This window comes from Nerophis lumbriciformis, linkage group LG28 (genome assembly GCF_033978685.3).
Source record: "Nerophis lumbriciformis linkage group LG28, RoL_Nlum_v2.1, whole genome shotgun sequence".
Lineage (NCBI taxonomy): Eukaryota > Metazoa > Chordata > Actinopteri > Syngnathiformes > Syngnathidae > Nerophis > Nerophis lumbriciformis.
The window spans coordinates 1,944,370-1,967,100 of NC_084575.2; the positions used below are offsets into that span (position 1 = coordinate 1,944,370).

The 22,731-nt window shown below is 41.3% G+C and overlaps 1 protein-coding gene across 2 annotated transcripts in view; it reads right to left on the bottom strand.

Annotated features, from left to right (window-relative positions):
* The window catches only part of LOC133570532 (uncharacterized), a 508,763-nt gene extending 486,238 nt beyond the window's left edge, over positions 1 to 22,525 (bottom strand). The window contains exon 1 of one of the 2 annotated variants that reach the window (XM_061923218.1): positions 22,100 to 22,525. In XM_061923218.1, the coding sequence (XP_061779202.1) occupies positions 22,100 to 22,286 (187 nt within the window). In that variant the 5' untranslated portion in view covers positions 22,287 to 22,525. The remainder of the gene's footprint in view (positions 1 to 22,099) is intronic. The other variant, XM_072916638.1, reaches the window with a different exon arrangement.
* Between the last annotated feature and the right edge of the window lie 206 nt (positions 22,526 to 22,731).

Here is a 22,731-nt window from a genome sequence, read left to right on the forward strand (position 1 = left end):
ACTGATACTGATACTGTGTAATCATTTATTTGTCCTAACATTATTTTGGGATATAAATTGATGTCCCCCCAATGTTAGACTCATTTCTACGCTCACTGTGTGAAGACTAGAGGTTAATGTACTAATAAAGTTAAAACATGTAGCACAAATGATGTGTATATATGTTAGCCAATAACAAGTCCGCCTGTAAGGCACACAAACACATTTATTCAACATCGTTGTGATGTAACATGGAAGATGCTAACGTTAAGCTAACTAGCGAGGTGATGCTGTGAAGAGCTGCTCCGCAAAGTTGGCATACAACCAAAACATACTTTAAAATGTTATTATTAATGTTCACTTTCAATGTATTTATTTGGAACATGTCAAAACTTTACAAGCACAACTTTTGCTCAAGTGATCAAGCGTCCAACATGAGTGGAAGAAGCAGAGCTTGTCTGGTCCCCCCCAGTGTAAAAACTAAATGCTTGTCTGGTCCCCCCCAGTGTAAAAACTAAATGCTTTTCTGGTCCCCCCCAGTGTAAAAACTAAATGCTTATCTGGTCCCCCCCAGTGTAAAAACTAAATGCTTGTCTGGTCCCCCCAGTGTAAAAAGTAAATGTTTGTCTGGTCCCCCCCAGTGTAAAAAGTAAATGCTTGTCTGGTCCCCCCCAGTGTAAAAAGTAAATGCTTGTCTGGTCCCCCCCAGTGTAAAAACTAAATGCTTGTCTGGTCCCCCCCAGTGTAAAAAGTAAATGCTTGTCTGGTCCCCCCCAGTGTAAAAACTAAATGCTTGTCTGGTCCCCCCCAGTGTAAAAACTAAATGCTTGTCTGGTCCCCCCCAGTGTAAAAAGTAAATGCCACTCAATGATGTGTTGAGTTGAGTTGAGTGTATTTATTTATATGTGACATTTAAAACAAGCTCAGTTGGCCAAAGTGCTGTACAGACATAAGACATAAGGTGCACATAGTGTCACATTAACATGGTAACACAGGAGGATGAATACAATACAATAGTAAAATATACCTTAAAAGAAGTGCAGAATATATCACCTAAATTACTAACATGTAATAAATTAATAAAAAAGGATAAAACAAGAAATAAAAAAACAAAACAAGACATCCTGCCTAACTGGATTTGAACGCCAGTACCGAGTCAGCATTATTAAGGCTTTTTAATGACCTCCTTGGAGCAACAGATTTAGGTGATCATGTGATTTTAGTTTTACTGGATCTAACAGCAGCATTTGATACGGTGGACCATAATATTTGAATGATCCGCCTACAGCATCAAGTGGGCATCTGTGGTACTGCTTTGAGTTGGCTGAAGTCATATTTGACTAACAGGACCTTCTCTGTAAATGTTGCTGGTTCTGAATCCTCTGTTGCTCCCTTGACATGTGGCCTCCCACAGGGCTCACTTTTAGGACCACTTCTCTTTTCTATTTATTTACTTCCCCTGGGCTCAATCCTAAGAAAGCATGATATTTATTTTCATTGTTATGCCGATGACACACACATTTATTTTCCGTTGAAGAGAAATCATGCCTCTTCAATGCAGACACTACTTGATTGTCTTGAAGATATCAAGGCCTGGATGGCCCTAAACTTCTTACATTTCAATGAAAAGAAGACAGAAGTAATAGTGTTTGGACCTAGTGGTACCTGTGAGCTCCCCCCTGTTGACTTTGGCCCCTTGGCTTTGCACGTTAAGACCATGGTCACCAACCTGGGCTTTGGTATTGACACTGATTTTAAATTGGAGCGTCAGATTGGCACAGTGGTGAAAGACAACTTTTTTTGTATTTACGTCAGCTGGCCAAGGTTAAAAACCTTCTTTCTAGGCAACAGTTAGAGACAGTAATCCATGCCTTTATCTCATCTGGGCTGGATTACTGTAACTCTTTGTATTTTGGAATGAGTCAGTCCTCCCTCTCACGTCTGCAGCTGCTCCAAAATGCAGCTGCCCGACTTTTAACTAACACAAGAAAAAGAGAGCACATTACTCCTGTTTTAGCCTCCCTCCACTGTGTCTTTTACAGTCCATTTTAAAATCATCTTACTCATTTTTAAATCCTTACGTGGTCTTGCCCCACCGTACCTCTCTGAGCTGCTCCACCTCTATGCCCCCACCCGCTCCCTCAGGTCAGCTGATCAGCAGATCCTGGAGGTACCCAAATCAAAGCGCAAGCTCAGAGGGGACAGAGCCTTCTCTGTTGCGGGTCCCAAACTCTGGAACCATCTCCCTTTCCGTGTGAGACAGGCCCCTTCTTTGGCTACTTTTAAAGGCCTACTATTTAAACGGGGATAGCAGGTCTATGTGTCATACTTGATCATTTCGCGATATTGCCATATTTTTGCTGAAAGGATTTAGTATACAACAACGACGATAAAGTTCGCAACTTTTGGTCCCTGATAAAAAAAACCTTGCCTGTACCGGAAGTAGCGTGACGTCACAGGTTGAAAGGCTCCTCACATCTGCACATTGTTTACACCAGCAGCGAGAGTGATTTGGACCGAGAAAGCGACGATTACCCCATTAATTTGAGACAGGATGAAAGATTTGTGGATGAGGAAAGTGAGAGTGAAGGATTAGAGTGCAGTGCAGGACGTATCTTTTTTCGCTCTGACCGTAACTTAGGTACAATTAAGGGCTCATTGGATTCCACACTCTCTCCTTTTCCTATTGTGGATCACGGATTTGTATTTTAAACCACCTCGGATACTATATCCTCTTGAAAATGAGAGTCGAGAACGCGAAATGGACATTCACAGTGACTTTTATCTCCACGACAATACATCGGCGAAGCACTTTATTCACAGGGCTAATGTGATAGCATTGTGCTTAACTGCAGATAGAAACAAAAGAAATAAGCCCCTGACTGGAAGGATAGACAGAATATCAACAATACTACCAAACTCTGGACCTGTAACCACACGGTTAATGCTGTGCCGCCTGTCGAAGCCTAGCAATGCTGTTGCTAACGACGCCATTGAAGCTAACTTAGCTACGGGACCTCGACAGAGCTATGCTAAAAACATTAGCTCTCAACCTACGCCAACCCATCAACACCCGTGCTCACCTGCGTTCCAGCGATCAACGGCGCGACGAAGGACTTCACCCGATCATCGATGCGGTCGGCGGCCCGGAGACGGAGGAAGTCAACCCAGACAGGTGAGGACAGCGGTGCGGCGGACAGCGTTGTATCTTTCGACGACACCCCGGCCGCCATCAGAGTTGGCAAGAAACATATATTTCCCCAAAGTTACGTACGTGACATGCACATAGCGACACGCACGTACGGGCAAGCGATCAAATGTTTGGAAGCCAAAGCTGTAGTCACGGTAGCGCGTCTGCTATCCAAGTCAAAGTCCTCCTGGTTGTGTTGCTGCAGCCACCGCTAATACACGATCCCACCTACAGCTTTCTTCTTTGCTGTCTCCATTGTTCATAGAACAAATTGCAAAAGATTCACCAACACAGATGTCCAGAATACTGTGGAATTTTGCAATGAAAACAGAGCTGTTTGTATTGGATACAATGGTGTCCGAATACTTCCGCTTCAACCCGTGACGTCACGCGCAAACGTCATCATACCGAGACATTTTCAGCCGGAACTTTCCCGGGAAATTTAAAATTGCACTTTATAAGTTAACCCGGCCGTATTGGCATGTGTTGCAATGTTAAGATTTCATCATTGATATATAAACTATCAGACTGGTAGTAGTGGCTTTCAGTAGGCCTTTAAGAACCTTCTTAAAACCCATTTTTATTCACTGGCTTTTAACCCAGCATGAGATTTTAAACTGTTTTTAACTTTTTTAACTGTTTTTAACTTTTTAACTGCTTTTTATCTAACAAATTGTTCTTAGGATAATTTGTATTTGCTTTTTCAATGTGTATATTACTTCTGTTTTAAATGTTATTTTTTTCTGTGCTTTGCCTCTATTTCTTTGTGGTGTTCAGCCCTTTGTTCTTCAACTGTGCTTCTTTTTAAAGGGCTTTATAAATAAAGTTCAATGGTATGGTATATTTCTAATGGTATCTTCTATTTCTGGGGCTGAGGTTGCTGAGGTAGCTCCTCGGTGGCAGGGCCCCGGGGGTAGATGAGATCCGCCCGGAGTTCCTTAAGGCTCTGGATGCTGTGGGGCTGTCTTGGTTGACAAGACTCTGCAGCATCGCGTGGACATCGGGGGAGGTACCACTGGATTGGCAGACCGGGGTGGTGGTTCCTCTCTTTAAGAAGGGGAACCGGAGGGTGTGTTCTAACTATCGTGGGATCACACTCCTCAGCCTTCCCGGTAAGGTCTATTCAGGTGTACTGGAGAGGAGGCTACGCCGGATAGTCGAACCTCGGATTCAGGAGGAACAGTGTGGTTTTCGTCCTGGTCGTGGAACTGTGGACCAGCTCTATACTCTCGGCAGGGTCCTTGAGGGTGCATGGGAGTTTGCCCAACCAGTCTACATGTGTTTTGTGGACTTGGAGAAGGCATTCGACCGTGTCCCTCGGGAAGTCCTGTGGGGAGTGCTCAGAGAGTACGGGGTATCGGACTGTCTGATTGTGGCAGTCCGCTCCCTGTATGATCAGTGCCAGAGCTTGGTCCGCATTGCCGGTAGTAAGTCGGACACGTTTCCAGTGAGGGTTGGACTCCGCCAAGGCTGCCCTTTGTCACCGATTCTGTTCATAACTTTTATGGACAGAATTTCTAGGCGCAGTCAAGGCGTTGAGGGGATCTGGTTTGGTGGCTGCAGGATTAGGTCTCTGCTTTTTGCAGATGATGTGGTCCTGATGGCTTCATCTGGCCAGGATCTTCAGCTCTCACTGGATCGGTTCGCAGCTGAGTGTGAAGCGACTGGGATGAGAATCAGCACCTCCAAGTCCGAGTCCATGGTTCTCGCCCGGAAAAGGGTGGAGTGCCATCTCCGGGTTGGGGAGGAGATCTTGCCCCAAGTGGAGGAGTTCAAGTACCTTGGAGTCTTGTTCACGAGTGGGGGAAGAGTGGATCGTGAGATCGACAGGCGGATCGGTGCGGCGTCTTCAGTAATGCGGACGCTGTATCGATCCGTTGTGGTGAAGAAGGAGCTGAGCCGGAAGGCAAAGCTCTCAATTTACCGGTCGATCTACGTTCCCATCCTCACCTATGGTCATGAGCTTTGGGTTATGACCGAAAGGACAAGATCACGGGTACAAGCGGCCGAAATGAGTTTCCTCCGGGTGGCGGGGGCTCTCCCTTAGAGATAGGGTGAGAAGCTCTGCCATCCGGGAGGAGCTCAAAGTAAAGCCGCTGCTCCTCCACATCGAGAGGAGCCAGATGAGGTGGTTCGGGCATCTGGTCAGGATGCCATCCGAACGCCTCCCTAGGGAGGTGTTTAGGGCACGTCCCACCGGTAGGAGGCCGCGGGGAAGACCCAGGACACGTTGGGAAGACTATCTCTCCCGGCTGGCCTGGGAACGCCCCGGGGTCCCACAGGAAGAGCTGGACGAAGTGGCTGGGGAGAGGGAAGTCTGGGCTTCCCTGCTTAAGCTGCTGCCCCCGCGACCCGACCTCGGATAAGCGGAAGAAGATGGATGGATGGATGGATGGATGGATGGAAGGTTATATTTCTCCTCTTCAGTTGAGAAGAATTGTTGTACATTCTTTGGTAGCAGGTTATAGTTTGCTTTGTACATCATTTTAGCTGTTTGCAATTTTACCAAATCACCAAACTTTAATATTTCTGACTTAATAAATAAAGTGTTTGTGTGTTCTCTATATCCAACATTATGTATTATTCTAACTGATCTTTTTTGTAACACGGTTAGAGAATGTAGCGCACATTTGTAGTTATTTCCCCATATTTCTGCACAATAACTCAGATATGGTAACACTAGCGAGCAGTAGAGAATATGTAGTGATTTTTGGCCCAGGACATATTTTGCTTTATTCATTATTGAAATGTTTTTTGCCACCTTATGTTGTAAGTTTTGTATATGAGATTTCCAGTTCATTTGATCATCTATTAATACTCCCAAAAATCTAGTTTCTTTTACCCTTTCTATGTCTACTTCGTCTATTTGTATTTGTGTATGATGCTCTTTTCTACTATTACCAAATAGCATTATTTTAGTTTTACTGAGATTCAAAGATAGTCTGTTTTTGTCAAACCATCTTTTTAATTTGTTCATTTCTTCTTGTCAGAGTTTGTAGGTGACGAACCCCAAGATGCAGAGAAGGCGGAAGGCATTGTACGAGAAAACATGATTTAATTAAACACTAAGGCAAAACTACAAACGAAAGGGTAACAAAAGGCGCGCACAAGGCGGAGAACAAACTTGGCTATGAACTAAAATAGCACAGAGGCTAACTGTGGACAAGAAACCAAAAACACTTACTGTGACACAAAGGAACTAGGACATGAGCAGAGTGAAACAAAAGTAGACAGGGCTACAACGACACGTGTTAAGACAGGTAGTAGTGACAATGATCCAGCAGTGACTGGAGGGTAGGGCAGGTATAAATAGCAGCTGGCTGATTGACACCAGGTGTGGCCAGGTGCCAATCAGCCACAGCTGAAGGGACACAGCACTCAGGGAGAAACAGGAAACAGAACCAAAATAAGAGCGTTGACAGGAAATGACAGAGGAAAAACTAAAACTTGACCAAACTGTCAGGGACAAGCCTGACACTTCTGTTATTATTTGTATTATCTTATGTGTGTTCTCTCCTAAACAGAAAGCAGTTGTGTCGTCCGCAAATAAAACCAACTTTAAGTCCTTCGTAACCTTACAAATGTCGTTTATATAAAGATTGAACAATCTTGGTCCCAGTATTGACCCCTGGGGTACACCACAGGATATATCTAGCCGTGTTGACATATTTTCACCCATCTTTACATATTGCTTCCAGTTGGTTAAATAACTTCTTACCCAATTCAATACCAAACCTCTGATGCCATATCGTTCTAATTTTCGTTTTAAAATATCATGATTAATTGTGTCAAATGCTTTAGTTAAGTCCATGAATACTGCGGCCGCACATTCTTTACCATCTATTGCATTGCTCATTTCCTCTGTTATTTTGGTTAGTGCTATTGATGTTGACATATTTGCTCGGAATCCATATTGGTTCTCCACAAGCGTCCCACTTTTGTTAATAAATAAATCTAATCGACTATTGAATAATTTTTCCAAGATTTTGGAGAATTGTGGAAGTAATGAAACTGGTGTGTAGTTAGTAAACTGGTGTACGTCTCCATTCTTAGAAATTGGTACGACTTTTGCAATTTTCATTATATCAGGGAATTTACCGGTTAAAAATGATACATTGGTGATATATGTCAGAGGTTCTGAAATGTCTTGTATAACCTTTTTTATGGTTACCATTTCTATTCCATGACAGTCGGTTGAGGTCTTGGATTTACAATTTTTTACAATTTTGATTATTTCTTCTTTTGTTACACTTTTAAGAAACATGGAATTGGGATTTCTGTCTATGAGCTCACTCAAGGCCTCAACTGATCCATCATCTGCATTTGGAATTCTTTGATCCAGATTTTTTCCGATATTAACAAAATAATCATTGAAACGTTCCGCTATTTGGTTCATATTGTCATTTTTTGTATTTCCATCTAGAAAGTACTGGGGGTAATCTTTCTTAGCACCATTTTTAATGATGCTATTTAGGATGCCCCATGTTTCTCTCATGTTGTTTTTGTTCTTGTTTAATAATTGACTGTAGTATTCCTTCTTACATGTTCGTAGTATACCAATTAGTTAGTTTTTATATTTCTTATACCGTACTTATTTTCTGCCTCTATACATCTCTGTGTTATAAATATTCGATACAATGTGTTTTTTTTGTGACAAGCATTTTTCAGTCCTTTTGTCATCCATGGTTGGTTGTTTTTCTTTTGCTTCTTACTACGTTCTTTCCATGGGCAATGTTTATCATAGAGTGTAAGAAAGGTGTTAACAAAATTCCCATATGCATCATCTACATCATCTTCATTATATACGTTGTCCCAAATTTGTTTCCTCAGATCCTTCCTGAAGGAAATCATTCCTTCCTCTGTGCATAGTCTTTGAAATGTCTTTTTGTCAATGTTCTTCTTCCTGTAGTTCCCATCATAAATAGTAAAGACTGGCAGATGGTCGCTGATGTCGGTTGTTAACAGTCCACTTGTTGTATTATTTTCAAAGACATTAGTGAAGATATTGTCAATAAGTGTAGCACTGTGACTTGCAATTCTGGTTGGCCTTGTGATTTGGGGATACAAAGTCATACTATACATTGTATCTGTGAAATCATTCATGGACTTTTGCTTGTTGGGGTTCAAGAGATCAATGTTGAAGTCTCCACATAAAAAAAGTACTTTTTGACTGATTCCATTGAAAGTTCCCTTAATCCAGTCTTCAAATCCTTCAATACTTGAGTTGGGTGCCCTATATATACAACTGATCAATACATTTCTACTTCTTTCATGACATATCTCAATGGTTATACACTCTAAAACATTGTCAATAGCCAGTGACATGTTTTTTACCACCTTGTAATGGAAGTCCTTCATCACATATACAGCAACTCCGCCTCCATTCTTATTTACTCTATTAATATAATTGAGTTCATATCCTTCTAGTCCAAAGTCCATTCCTTTTTTTGGATCCATCCATGTCTCTGATACAGCGATAATTTTGAAAGGTTCTTTAAATTGTTCCAAAAATGATTTCATATTGTTAAAATTGGCATACAAGCTTCTGCAGTTAATGTGAATAATTGACAGTTTGTTATTGGAATTAATGTTGGTGTTGTACTGTACTTCTGTATAATATAAACAATTATTGTCCATGTGAGAAAAAAAATGTGTGTCTGGATCTATAGCACTGTCCAATTCCGTCCTGTTACATTCAATGCTGGAAAAGGTTATCAATTCTCTGTTTGATTGATTATTGTTTGTTTGTGTCATGGTTGTGTTTAATTTTGTTATCATTATTGAAATTTATCCAGCTCTGCTATTTTCCTTATGACTATTACTCTTGCTTCCTCTGGTGTTCCATTTAGTTTAATAAATATTTTGCAGTTTGCTGTCCATTTTTGTTGTAATTTTCCTTGTTTTCTTAAGCTATGTGCTTTTCTGGCTATGTCTGCGTTTTTCTTTGTTAAATGTTCATTTATGTACACGTCTGTTCCTTTCAGCTTCCTCCCTTGTTTTAGTAATGCAGTTTTATGTTTCCTATTGACAAATCTCATTATTATTACTGGTGCCGAATTAGCCTTCTTCTTATGGAGTGGGTGGCAAGCTTCCACATTTGCCATGTCCATGAATATACCTTTTGACTCCATGAATGTTGCCACTTGCCTCTCTGTGGAGATGTCCAAACTCCCGGGCTCCTCTCCACCATTGGCGGTCACCACCCGCCCGAGCATATGAACGGGGCTTTATATTAAGCCCAGTCAGAATAACGTCATTTATTCTTGTGTACTGTTCCAGTTCGTCCACTCGGTCCGTTAATTGTTCTATTTGTAAATTTTTTGCGTCATTCTCGACTGGTAGAATTTTTGCCTCCTCCACCAGCTGCATAATTGTCTGTTGGTACTGCTTTATGGCTGATACCTCTGCTGTTAAAAATTCAAGCGATCTCCTTATCTCCTCACCTTCATCAGGAGAGAGCACCTTCTTTGGCCCCATGTTGATCTTGGCTGTCGCAGGTGTTCACAGTTGACAGGTAGAAAACAAAGATGCTAAACTGACAGTTGACAGGTAGAAAACAAAGATGCTTAACTGACAGTTGACAGGTAGAAAACAAAGATGCTAAACTGACAGTTGACAGGTAGAAAACAAAGATGCTAAACTGACAGTTGACAGGTAGAAAACAAAGATGCTTAACTGACAGTTGACAGGTAGAAAACAAAGATGCTAAACTGACAGTTGACAGGTAGAAAACAAAGATGCTAAACTGACAGTTGACAGGTAGAAAACAAAGATGCTAAACTGACAGTTGACAGGTAGAAAACAAAGATGCTTAACTGACAGTTGACAGGTAGAAAACAAAGATGCTAAACTGACAGTTGACAGGTAGAAAACAAAGATGCTAAACTGACGGTTGACAGGTAGAAAACAAAGATGCTAAACTGATAGTCGACAGGTAGAAAACAAAGATGCTAAACTGACAGTTGACAGGCAGAAAACAAAGATGCGAAACTGACAGTTGACAGGTAGAAAACAAAGATGCTAAACTGACAGTTGACAGGTAGAAAACAAAGATGCTTAACTGACAGTTGACAGGTAGAAAACAAAGATGCTAAACTGACAGTTGACAGGTAGAAAACAAAGATGCTAAACTGACGGTTGACAGGTAGAAAACAAAGATGCTAAACTGATAGTTGACAGGTAGAAAACAAAGATGCTAAACTGACAGTTGACAGGTAGAAAACAAAGATGCTAAACTGACAGTTGACAGCTAGAAAACAAAGATGCTAAACTGACAGTTGACAGCTAGAAAACAAAGATGCTAAATTGATAGTTGACAGGTAGAAAACAAAGATGCTAAACTGACAGTTGACAGGTAGAAAACAAAGATGCTAAACTGACAGTTGACAGGCAGAAAACAAAGATGCGAAACTGACAGTTGACAGGCAGAAAACAAAGATGCTAAACTGACAGTTGACAGCTAGAAAACAAAGATGCTAAACTGACAGTTGACAGGTAGAAAACAGAGATGCTAAACTGACAGTTGACAGCTAGAAAACAAAGATGCTAAACTGACAGTTGACAGGTAGAAAACAAAGATGCTAAACTGACAGTTGAAAAGTACAAAACAGAGATGCTAAACTGACAGTTGACAGGCAGAAAACAAAGATGCTAAACTGACAGTTGACAGGTAGAAAACAAAGATGCTAAACTGACAGTTGACAGGTAGAAAACAAAGATGCTAAACTGACGGTTGACAGGTAGAAAACAAAGATGCTAAACTGATAGTTGACAGGTAGAAAACAAAGATGCTAAACTGACAGTTGACAGGTAGAAAACAAAGATGCTAAACTGACAGTTGACAGGTAGAAAACAAATATGCTAAACTGACAGTTGACAGGTAGAAAAAAAAGATGCTGACTGTTGAAAATAAGAATGGGGGATTACTTTTCACAAGTAAGATTTAACATTAACGTACTATTGGTTGTATTTGTACTCCAAAGACATGCATCTGGGGATAGGCCCCTCCCACCTCGAAAGATATGCACCTGGGGATAGGCCCCTCCTACCTCCAAAGACATGCACATGGGGATAGGCTCCTCCCACCTCCAAAGACATGCACCTGGGGATAGGTTGATTGGCAACACTAAATGGTCCCTAGTGTGTGAATGTGAGTGTGAATGTTGTCCGTCTATCTGTGTTGGCCCTGTGATGAGCTGGCGACTTGTCCAGGGTGTACCCCGCCTTCCGGCCGAATGCAGCTGGTATAGGCTCCAGCGACCCCAAAAAGGACAAGCGGTAGAAAATGGATGGATGGATGGATGGTTGTATTTAGTAAAAAGAATATTAGCACAGAGTTGAGAAGGAGCAAAGATCTTCAATAGTACTGAAATGGTAGCCACTAGCAAACAAGAGTATGACCATAATAGAATTGCTTGTCAATGAAATTAATTAAATGAAAGAATGTCATACTTGAATAACATAAAGTTGAAATAAATGATGAAAATAAAGATTGTAAAAGCCAACAGGGGTAAAAGTTAGGACCACAGTCCAGATCGTGTAGGACATACTTGCCAACCTTGAGACCTCAGAATTCGGGAGATTCGAACTGTCCTGGATAAAATGAAATTCTTGTTTCCATTCGTTTTGGAACTTACAAGCGTATTTGTTCATCTTACTCGTCGTCGGCGTCGCCAACTCGCCATGGCTGTATCTTCCTCGTTCTTCTGCTTCGTCTCCTCGTTGTGTGTGCAGTTGTGCACTCTCTAAAAGCCCTAGATGTTATAACGTGATTGGGCAGGCACGCTGTTTATATCGTGGAAAAGCGGACGTGAGAACAGGCTGTCGACTCGTCACTCAGGTCCGCATGGAGCTGGAGGGGGCGTGGTCTCCAGCTCCGGCTGGAAATCGGGAAAAAATCGGTAGTATATTTGTCCCGGGAGGTTTTCGGGAGAGGCGCTGAAATTTGGAAGTCTCCCGGGAATATCGTGAGGGTTGGCAAGTATGGTGTAGGGGGGAGGGGGGGCTGTACAGTATTATACAGTGGCTGTACAGTATTATACAAGTCTACATTTAGTCTAGCTTCAAGTAACAATATTCAAATACTAACATTGTTGGGTAAGACAGAATTTGCTTTTATTCTGAATCCAGTGAAACAGATTGGTGGTTTTAGCTGATATAAAGACTTTCAGGTGTTTATATATGTTTATGTTGAATTATTTGGCAGACGCTTTATCCAAAGCGACATACATAAAAAATACATTTAAAACAATGACTGTAAACATGATCATTTAAGAGAAGTATTTGATCTTAAATATATAAATAATCCTCCATATTGGCAGCCATAGTGATTCATTTATTCAGCAGAGCATTAAAACTTGGATCTGACAAAAAGTAAACACAAATGCTGTCTTCTTCGCTCATAAAACATGATAGCAACATGCATCTGCTAGCTCATGATCGCCCCCACTTCTCAGTGTGGCGAGTTGGAGTACTTAAAGCTGTATTTGTAGTCTTATTATCAAGGAATAATGAGGTCACACTTATATTAAAACATTAATGTTAAGGTTTCGTCCAGTAGTGGGCCGGTGATGATGATGATGATGATGAAGATGTATCTGTGCAAGTGAACAATTGGATCCACAAGGGACAACAACCCTTTCCACGGACTACACACACACATCAGAAACATAAATGTTAGAAGCCTACAACAATATATGTGAAGAAGACTTTAGGATTAAAAGTGCAGATGTGAGGTGAAATAAGTACAAATGCAGCAATAAAAACAAGCAACTCCACTCACGATGGCTCTAAAGTTCAGTGATGTGTTGCTAACTTCAGCATTTTTCTTCTTCTGTTGTTTTGCAGTAGTTAACATCCATGATGTAACAATGCTGCTAATCTACCAGAGTCCACATTTTGTTAACCATTTTATTCATTCATACTTTTAGTTGGATAATAACATCAATAAAATGCAATGGAAACAAATTGTGATTTTATTAGACACAAAAAAAAAACAAATTTAAATAAGATGCCATCTCTTTAAACAATGAGAAAATAGAATGAAATAGTAGCTACATATATAATATTCGATAAATGCACACAACTTAAAAAGTAAGTACAGGACAACATATAAGACTAGAAGATGAGAAGCACTACATACAACATCAAATATACATTCATATTAAACATGCTGTGTTTTTAAACTACATTTAGCACAATCACTGTTTAAGTGTTTTTACATCCCTGCAGCTTCCATGACTGTTACACACTTGTGTTTACTGACCTGATACTTAAACCTGAATGTTTTTATCACACACAGTGCAACTAAACGGTTTCTTTCCAGTGTGTGTTCTCATGTGTTTGGTCATGCGTTCCTTTCTGGAGAAACTTTTCTTACAAACAGGGCAAGCAAAAGGTTTCTCACCAGTGTGTGATCTCATGTGTGTGGTCATGTTAAGCTTTGTGGAGAAACTCTTCGTACAAACCAAGCAAGTAAAAGGTTTCTCTCCAGTATGTGTTCTCATGTGTGTGGTCATGTTAAGCTTCATGGAAAAACTCTTCTTACAAACAGGGCAAGTAAAAGGTTTCTCACCAGTGTGTGTTCTCATGTGTGTGGTCTTTTCATTCTTTGTGTTGAATCTTTTAGCACAAGCTGAGCAAGCAAAAGGTTTCTCTCCAGTGTGTGTTCTCATGTGTGTGGTCATGTCACGCTTTGTGGAGAAACTCTTCTTACAAACAGAGCAAGTAAAGGGTTTCTCTCCAGTGTGTGTTCTCATGTGTGTGGTCATGTGATCTTTTGTGGAGAAACTCTTCTTACAAACAGAGCAAGTAAAAGGTTTCTCTCCAGTATGTATTCTCATGTGTCTTGTAAAATCACTCTTCCATCTAAATGATTTCCCACATTCAGAGCAGTCAAAGTGTTTGTTGTTAGTGTGATGTCTCGTATCACCTTTAGAGTCATTTTTACTCTCCAAAGGTTTTTGGATGTGGTCACTGTGATCAGAAGAGTCTGATATCATGTGGTCCATGTCTGACAGTGGAGCAAAGATGCTGTCTGGTTCTGACTTGATATCTTCACAATGCTCTCCATCAGCTTCTGTGATGTGTTGACTTACAAGCTCCGCCCCTCTGTTCTCCTCACTTTGACTGTGATGAAGCTGTAAGGACTGAGCTTCATCTTCATCATGAAGCTGCTCCTCTTTAATGTGGGAGGGGGCCTGTAGCTCCTTCTGTCCCACACTGGTGTGCCACTCCTCTTCATGACTCCCCGCTGACACCCGCTGGACGTCTGCAGAACAAATGAGGTGTTACTGTATTGAAGTTTGCAGTATTCAAACTATTGACATGTGAGCTAGGCCAAATAGACAGTGATGGGCAAACTACCTGGACAATGTAGTAAAAATAATAAATAACTTTTGTTTCATCTGACATCACATGGACAAAGATAAGACCTTCTGAAGGAAAGTTCTGTGGTCAGATAAAACAAAAGTGGAGCTGTTTGGCCACAATAACCAGCAATATGTTTGGATGAGAAAAGGTGAGGCCTTTAATCCCAGGAACACCATCCCTACCGTCAAGCATGGTGATGGTAGTATTATGCTCTGGGCCTGTTTTCCTGCCAATGGAACTGCTGCTTTAAATGGGACAATGAAAAAGAAGGATTACCTCCAAATTCTTCAGGACAAGCTAAAATCAGCAGCCCGGAGGTTGGGTCTTGGGCACAGTTGGGTGTTCCAACAGGACAATGACCCCAAACACACCTCAAAAGTGGTAAAGGAATGGCTAAATCAGGCTAGAATGAAGGTTTTAGAATGGCCTTCCCAAAGTCCTGACTTAAAGGTGTGGACAATGCTGAAGAAACAAGTCCATGTCAGAAAAGCAACACATTTAGCTGAACTGCACCAATTTGTGGTCAAGTGGTCAAGCAGAAGCTTGTGGATGGCTACCAAAAGTGCCTTATTGCAGGTAACATGTAAGCAAATATTAACATTGCTGTATGTATACTTTTGACCCAGCACATTTGCTCACATTTTCAGTAGACCCATAATAAATTCATAAAAGAACCCGTCCATCCATCCATTTTCTTCCGCTTATCCGAGGTCGGGTCGCGGGGGCAGCAGCCTAAGCAGAGAAGCCCAGACTTCCCTCTCCCCAGCCACTTGGTCCAGCTCCTCCAGGGGGATCCCGAGGCATTCCCAGGCCAGCCGGGAGACATAGTCTTCCCAACGTGTCCTGGGTTTCCCCCGTGGCCTCCTACCGGTCGGACGTGCCCTAAACACCTCCCTAGTGAGGCGTTCGGGTGGCATCCTGACCAGATGCCCGAACCACCTCATCTGGCTCCTCTCCATGTGGAGGAGCAGCGGCTTTACTTTGAGCTCCTCCCGGATGACAGAGCTTCTCACCCTATCTCTAAGGGTGAGCCCCGCCACCTGGCGGAGGAAACTCATTTGGGCCGCTTGTACCCGTGATCTTGTCCTTTCGGTCATAACCCAAAGCTCATGACCATAGGTGAGGATGGGAACATAGATCTTGTACCCGTGATCTTGTCCTTTTGGTCATAACCCAAAGCTCATGACCATAGGTGAGGATGGGAACGTAGATCGACCAGTAAATTGAGAGCTTTGCCTTCCGGCTCAGCTCCTTCTTCACCACAACGGATCGATACACCGTCCGCAATACTGAAGACGCCGCACCGATCCGCCTGTCGATCTCACCATCCACTCTTCCCTCACTCGTGAACAAGACTCCCAGGTACTTGAACTCCTCCAGTTGGGGCAAGATCTCCTCCCCAACTTGGAGATGGCACTCCATCATTTTCTGGGCGAGAACCATGGACTCGGACTTAGAGGTGCTGATTCTCATCCCAGTCGCTTCACACATTCAGCTGCGAACCGATCCAGTGAGAGCTGAAGATCCTGGCCAGATGAAGCCATCAGGACCACATCATCTGCAAAAAGCAGAGACCTAATCCTGCAGTCGCCAAACCGGATCCCCTCAACGCCTTGACTGCGCCTAGAAATTCTGTCCATAAAAGTTATGAACAGAATGTGTGACAAAGGGCAGCCTTGGCGGAGTCCAACCCTGACTGGAAACGTGTCCGACTTACTGCCGGCAATGCGGACCAAGCTCTGGCACTGATCATACAGGGAGCGGACCGCCACAATCAGACAGTCCGTTACCCCATACTCTCTGAGCACTCCCCACAGGACTTCCCTTCTCCAAGTCCACAAAGCACATGTAGACTGGTTGGGCAAACTCCCATGCACCCTCAAGGACCCTGCCGAGAGTATAGAGCTGGTCCACAGTTCCACCACCAGGACCAAAACCACACTGTTCCTCCTGAATCCGAGGTTCGACTATCCGGCGTAGCCTCCTCTCCAGTACACCTGAATAGACCTAACCGGGAAGGCTGAGGTGTTGAAGTAGTAACATTTTAATTGAGAAATGGTATTATGGAATTCCTGGAATTTTGGAAAAACCAGGAATTTTTCAAGTTCGAAAAACAACGTTGATTTTTGTCCTGATTAAGAGGAATGATTTGACGGTAGAACGGTTGAAGTGGGTTGAAAAATGGGAAAGGAGTCGTCGCCAGAAAAAAGGGTCAAGAAAAAACGGAAATTCTGGGAATTCCTGGATTTTTTTAAACTTGGAAATATGATAGTTTGAATGTCCAGGATCAGTGGAATATGTTTGAATCGGTTGAAAAATGTGTAAATGGTTGAAGTTTGAAAAATTGCCAATTTATTTTGAATGGGAAAAATGACTAAGCACTTATTTCTTCTTGTTTCAAGCTAGTTTAGAGGCTCGCTTAGCTCTTAGCTTGCCCGTCCTTTGTGTGTAGCATGTTTAGCCTTGTTCTACTGTCCTTCAGTGATAATAATACTTGTAAGAAATGTAATGTATTTGCTGCAATGGAGGATGGTTGAAGGTGTGATGTAAGAAGATGCAGTTAGTTGTAGTGACAACTAATTCCTCTGGTCGGCCAACTGAACATCAAAAATACAAATCAGCGGTTAAAAATGTGGATGTTTGGGTCTTTGTGAGTGGAAAATATTTCATTTCACAATTTTGTGATACAAGAAGACCTGGCAATAATGTCCCATACTAAATCAGAGTTGTAAGGTTTGATGGCCTAATAGTACAAAGTTTAGTTTCTACACACTCTGGTGAATATATGTATGTAAGTAAAAATACATCTGTTGTTTTATGTCAGTTTTGTTCAACTAAACTCCTATTTGTTAAACCTTTGTACAAACCCTGTTTCTATATGAGTTGGGAAATTGTGTTAGATGTAAATATAAACGGAATACAATGATTTGCAAATCCTTTTCAAGCCATATTCAGTTGAATATGCTACAAAGACAACATATTTGATGTTCAAACTCATAAACTTTATTTATTTTTTGCAAATAATCATTAACTTGGAATTTCATGGCTGCAACACGTGCCAAAGTACCGTATTTTCCGCACTATAAGGCGCACCTAAAAACCACAAATTTTCTCAAAAGCCTTATAACCCGGTGCGCTTTATATATGGATAAATATTAAGATTCATTTTCATAAAGTTTCGGTCTCGCAACTTCGGTAAACAGCCGCCATCTTTTTTCCCGGTAGAACAGGAAGCGCTTCTTCTTCTACGCAAGCAACCGCCAAGGTAAGCACCCGCCCCCATAGAACAGGAAGCGCTTCTTCTTCTACTGTAAGCAACCACCCGCCCGCGTAGAAGAAGAAAAAGCGCGCGGATATCACCGTACGTTTCATTTCCTTTGCGTGTTTACATCTGTAAAGACCACAAAATGGCTCCTACTAAGCGACCGGGATCCGGTTCATGAAAAGACGCAATCTCTCCATCCGCACACGGATTACTATTTCACAGCAACTGATATTCCTGTGAAACGCACTGTGGATACAACGGGAGCACGTACGGTGAATATTCGCACCACAGGGAATGAGAAGTCATCCTTCACTGTGGTTCTAGCTTGCCATGCTAATGGCCAGAAACTTCCACCCATGGTGATATTCAAAAGGAAGACCTTGCCAAAAGAGACCTTTCCAGCCGGCGTCATCATAAAAGCTAACTCGAAGGGATGGATGAAGAAAAGATGAGCGAGTGGTTAAGGTAAGTTTAAGTTTACGCGAAGAGGCCGGGTGGCTTTTTTCACGCAGCTCTGTCCATGTTGATATACGTATGTTTGTGATTGCACATTTGCGTACATTTTGGGAGTGAACAGAGTTGTTAGAACGCTGGTTTTTAATATATTATTAAAGTTTGACTGACCTATCTGACTGTTTTTTTGACATTCCTTTAGCGCAGTTAGATGCGGCTTACAACACGGGGCGGCTTATAGGTGGACAAAGTTTTGAAATATGCCGTTCATTGAAGGCGCGGCTTATAACCCAGGGCGCCTTATGGTGCGGAAAATACGGTAGTTGGGAAAGAGCATGTTCACCACTGTGTTACATCACCTTTTCTTTTAACAACACTCAGTAAATGATTGGGAACTGAGGAAATTCATTGTTGAAGCTTTGAAAGTGGAATTCTTTCCCATTCTTGTTTTATGTAGAGCTTCAGTCGTTCAACAGTCCGGGGTCTCCGCTGTCGTATTTTACGCTTCATAATGCGCCACACATTTTCGATGGGAGACAGGTCTGGACTGCAGATGGGCCAGGAAAGTACCCGCACTCTTTTTTTACGAAGCCACGCTGTTGTAACACGTGCTGAATGTGGCTTGGCATTGTCTTGCTGAAATAAGCAGGGGCGTCCATGGTAACGTTGCTTAGATGGCAGCATATGTTGTTCCAAAACCTGCATGTACCTTTCAGCATTAATGGTGCCTTCACTGATGTGTAAGTTACCCATGCCTTGGGCACTAATGCACCCCCATACCATCACAGATGCTGGCTTTTGGACTTTGCGTCAATAACAGTCTTGATGGTTCGCTTCCCCTTTGGTCTGGATGACACAATGTCGAATATTTCAGAAAACAATTTGAAATGTGGACTCCTCAGACCACAGAACACTTTTCCACTTTGTATGAGTCCATCTTAGATGAGCTCAGGCCCAGAGAAGCCGGCAGCGTTTCTGGGTGTTGTTGATAAATGATTTTTGCTTTGTATAGTTGAGCTTTAACTTGCACTTACAGATGTAGCGACCAACTGTATTTAGTGACAGTGGTTTTCTGAAGTGTTCCGGAGCCCATGTGGTGATATCCTTTAGAGATTGATGTCGGTTTTTGATACAGTGCCGTCTGAGGGATCAAAGATCACGGTCATTCAATGTTGGTTTCCGGCCATGCCGCTTACGTGTAGTGATTTCTCCAGATTCTCTGAACCATTTGATGATATTATGGACCGTAGATGTTGAAATCCCTAGATTCCTTGCAATTGCACTTTGAGAAATGTTGTTCTTAAACTGTTTGACTATTTGCTCACGCAGTTGTGGACAAAGGGGTGTACCTCGCCCCATCCTTTCTTGTGAAAGACTGAGTATTTTTTGGGAAGCTGTTTTTATACCCAATCATGGCACCCACCTGTTCCCAATTAGCCTGCACACCTGTGGGATGTTCCAAATAAGTCTTTGATGAGCATTCCTCAACTTTATCAGTATTTATTGCCACCTTTCCCAACTTCTTTGTCACGTGTTGCTGGCATGAAATTCTAAAGTTAATGATTATTTGCAAAAAAAAAAGTTTATCAGTTTGAACATCAAATATGTTGTCTTTGTAGCATATTCAACTGAATATGGCTTGAAAATGATTTGCAAATCATTGTATTCCGTTTATATTTACATATAACACAATGTCCCAACTCATATGGAGTTTAAAACCATCGCAGTGCTATTTTTTGTTAGCCTGTCAATGTGCTCGTTCATTGTATGTTAGCATTAAGCTAAAACGCCAACCTTTATCCTTTTTGGTTGTATTGATTTTTTTATGTTTACAGCAAACTGTATTGTTGATGTAACATGATTGTTACATGTATGTGCAGGTCTTTTGCAGGCTCCTCAAACACACGGCGGAGAAAGCGTGGCGTCACTCCGGTGGGTGTACGGATGTGTCGAAGGTACGTAGACACAGAAAATTCCCCCGCAATGGTAATAAACCTCCTAGTCCTCTACATGTCACAACGACTAGTAATGTTACTATGAAACACACAACTGTCCCGTCCTTGAGGCGGTCAATCGAAATAGCGACTAAACTACGAAGCTAAAGTTGGCAAGGAAAATCCATACACCCACAACACATCTCATCTGATTGTGTTGTTGTGAACGACATCATCCATGTAGGATTAATGTACAAACAGGACAGCAGTCGCAACTTCAGAATCTCTCTCTCTCTCTCTCTCTCTCTCTCTCTCTCTCTCTCGCTCTCTCTCTCTCTCTCTCGCTCTCCTCTTTTTAAACACCCTCAAGTCGCCTCCACACATCAAGCTAAGAACAGCAATACAATTCCCCCTTCACAATAATAGGCCTGACTGCGCTGACAAAATAAAGCTTTCAAAAAAGCACCTCACACAAACATAATGAACTTATTGATGCATTTACACAATTATTATGCTTTGACCCAAAGTTCTGGTTAAAAATGGTCCAAATATAAATTGCACCAATAAATGTGAGAGATTCTGCATTTAACTAAACATTTTATACATTTTTTATTGACAAAAAAGCACACACTTAAATGGTAGTAAAATACGTGTATAAGGTAAAAAATGGACCTTAAAACAATTAAAACAAAAAACTTAATTATATTGTTTTTTTATATTGCCATTGTTATTTACATTTATTTTTACTATTATTTGATTTGTTACTAACTAATATCCAGTAGGAGCTTGTCTGTCGTCACTTGTGTCTTTTCAGCCATGAAAGCTAATAATAATAATAAAATACATGCTTAAATCATTACAAGTATTTTAAAATGTATACACAAATTTAGACATTTTTCCAAAGATATATTTAAAGTTTAGTTTTGGTAGTAAAATAAATACTGGTGTTTTCATATGAAAATAATTGTGTAATTAATGGTGATTACAATATCAATGAAAATAATGGTGATTATTATTTTTGCCATAATGGTCCAACCCTAACTGTACCCTTTTTAAACAACAGAGGGTGTAGAACACAATCTATTCTACATGTTTCATTAACTCAACTTTATCTTTCATGCATCTTTCTATGATGTGTCTTTTTCCATCCATCCATCCATTTTCTACCTCTTGTCCCTTTTGGGGCCACAGGGGGGCAGAAGTTGAGGTAGACGCTGTAAAATTTAAAAACTTTAAACTATTTTTCAAATGTTATCCTAATTAAAAATGTATCCTCCAGTTTGTGGCTATTATAAGGCATATTTCCAGAGAATATGCATTTTTACAGCATGTTTTAAAGAGATAGCATTCTGGGTATATTATATTGATCAATTAATTCTTATTTAGAGGGCTTAGTGAGCAGAATAGAGGCGCTCCCATTGACTCCATTGTTAGAATTAGGAGAGTTAAGATTTTGCTAGCGTTTGTTTACGACTTAGAATGCATACAAAATAAAAACATATTATTGTCTTACAAAAGGATTGTGAATGATAGGCAAAATAAAAAAATCTGATCCCCTTTGATAATTTTTCTACATCCTGTGAACGGGTGATGCTGTGGTGAAAGTGAGAAAATAAATACATGTCGGGAAAATGCTAATTTTAGCAAAAATGGCTGGCAAACGTTTTAAAACCTGGTTAAAGATTGTTGGTAGTAAACCCAGAGAGGCATGTGTATGTTGTCAAATGATGTTAGAATTAGCTTTGATATTTGGGTTTAGGGGTCCCCGTCATGGGACCCGCCCCCGGCCCAGCTCTGACTTGCTCCACCCCTGGTCGATGTGATTATATGATATATTACAAATGTCTTTTTCTTGTTATTAGTCAAATATAAAGTTATTAAACATGTGAGAGTAAGAAGTCAACTAACCTGTTCTGTGTAACACAACTTGATGTTTCTTGAAAACAGCGTCCAGTAGTTGATTGTTCTCCTCCTTTGTTCTAGAAAGTTCCGCCTCGTATTCTGCTATCGTTCTTTCTAACACTACAAATATTTCTTCAACGGCAGCAGTTAGTCGCTGATCCACCAACGCTCTCAACATGTGTAATGTAGACATTTTCACACAATCACAACACTTTACTCTCACACTTGAGCTCTACTTAGCGATGTGTTGATAACTTCTGTTAGCAGCTAACAAGCTAAGCTAACTAGCGAGCTAAGCTAACTAGCAAGCAAAGATAGCAGGAGAAGCAGCAAAGTGCTTCTAGCGCATCCAGACCATTTTATCCTTAAATAAAGAATCAAAGATGTATTTTATACGACGTAAATATTTCAAACTGGATAAGAAATAATAAGACTGACTTATTAGCGTCTTGCTCCGTCGATGTGCTTTCACGACAGTTAGCACACTTGACGTTACAAGGCAGGACTGCTCTGTTCTGCCGTCTTCCGTTTACACCGGAAGCTGGGAATGACGTCACTGATGAAGAGGTCGATGCGGCATCTCTATATAAGATATTGCCTGCTGTCACTGTTATCATGCTTTTCTTTGCTATAATATT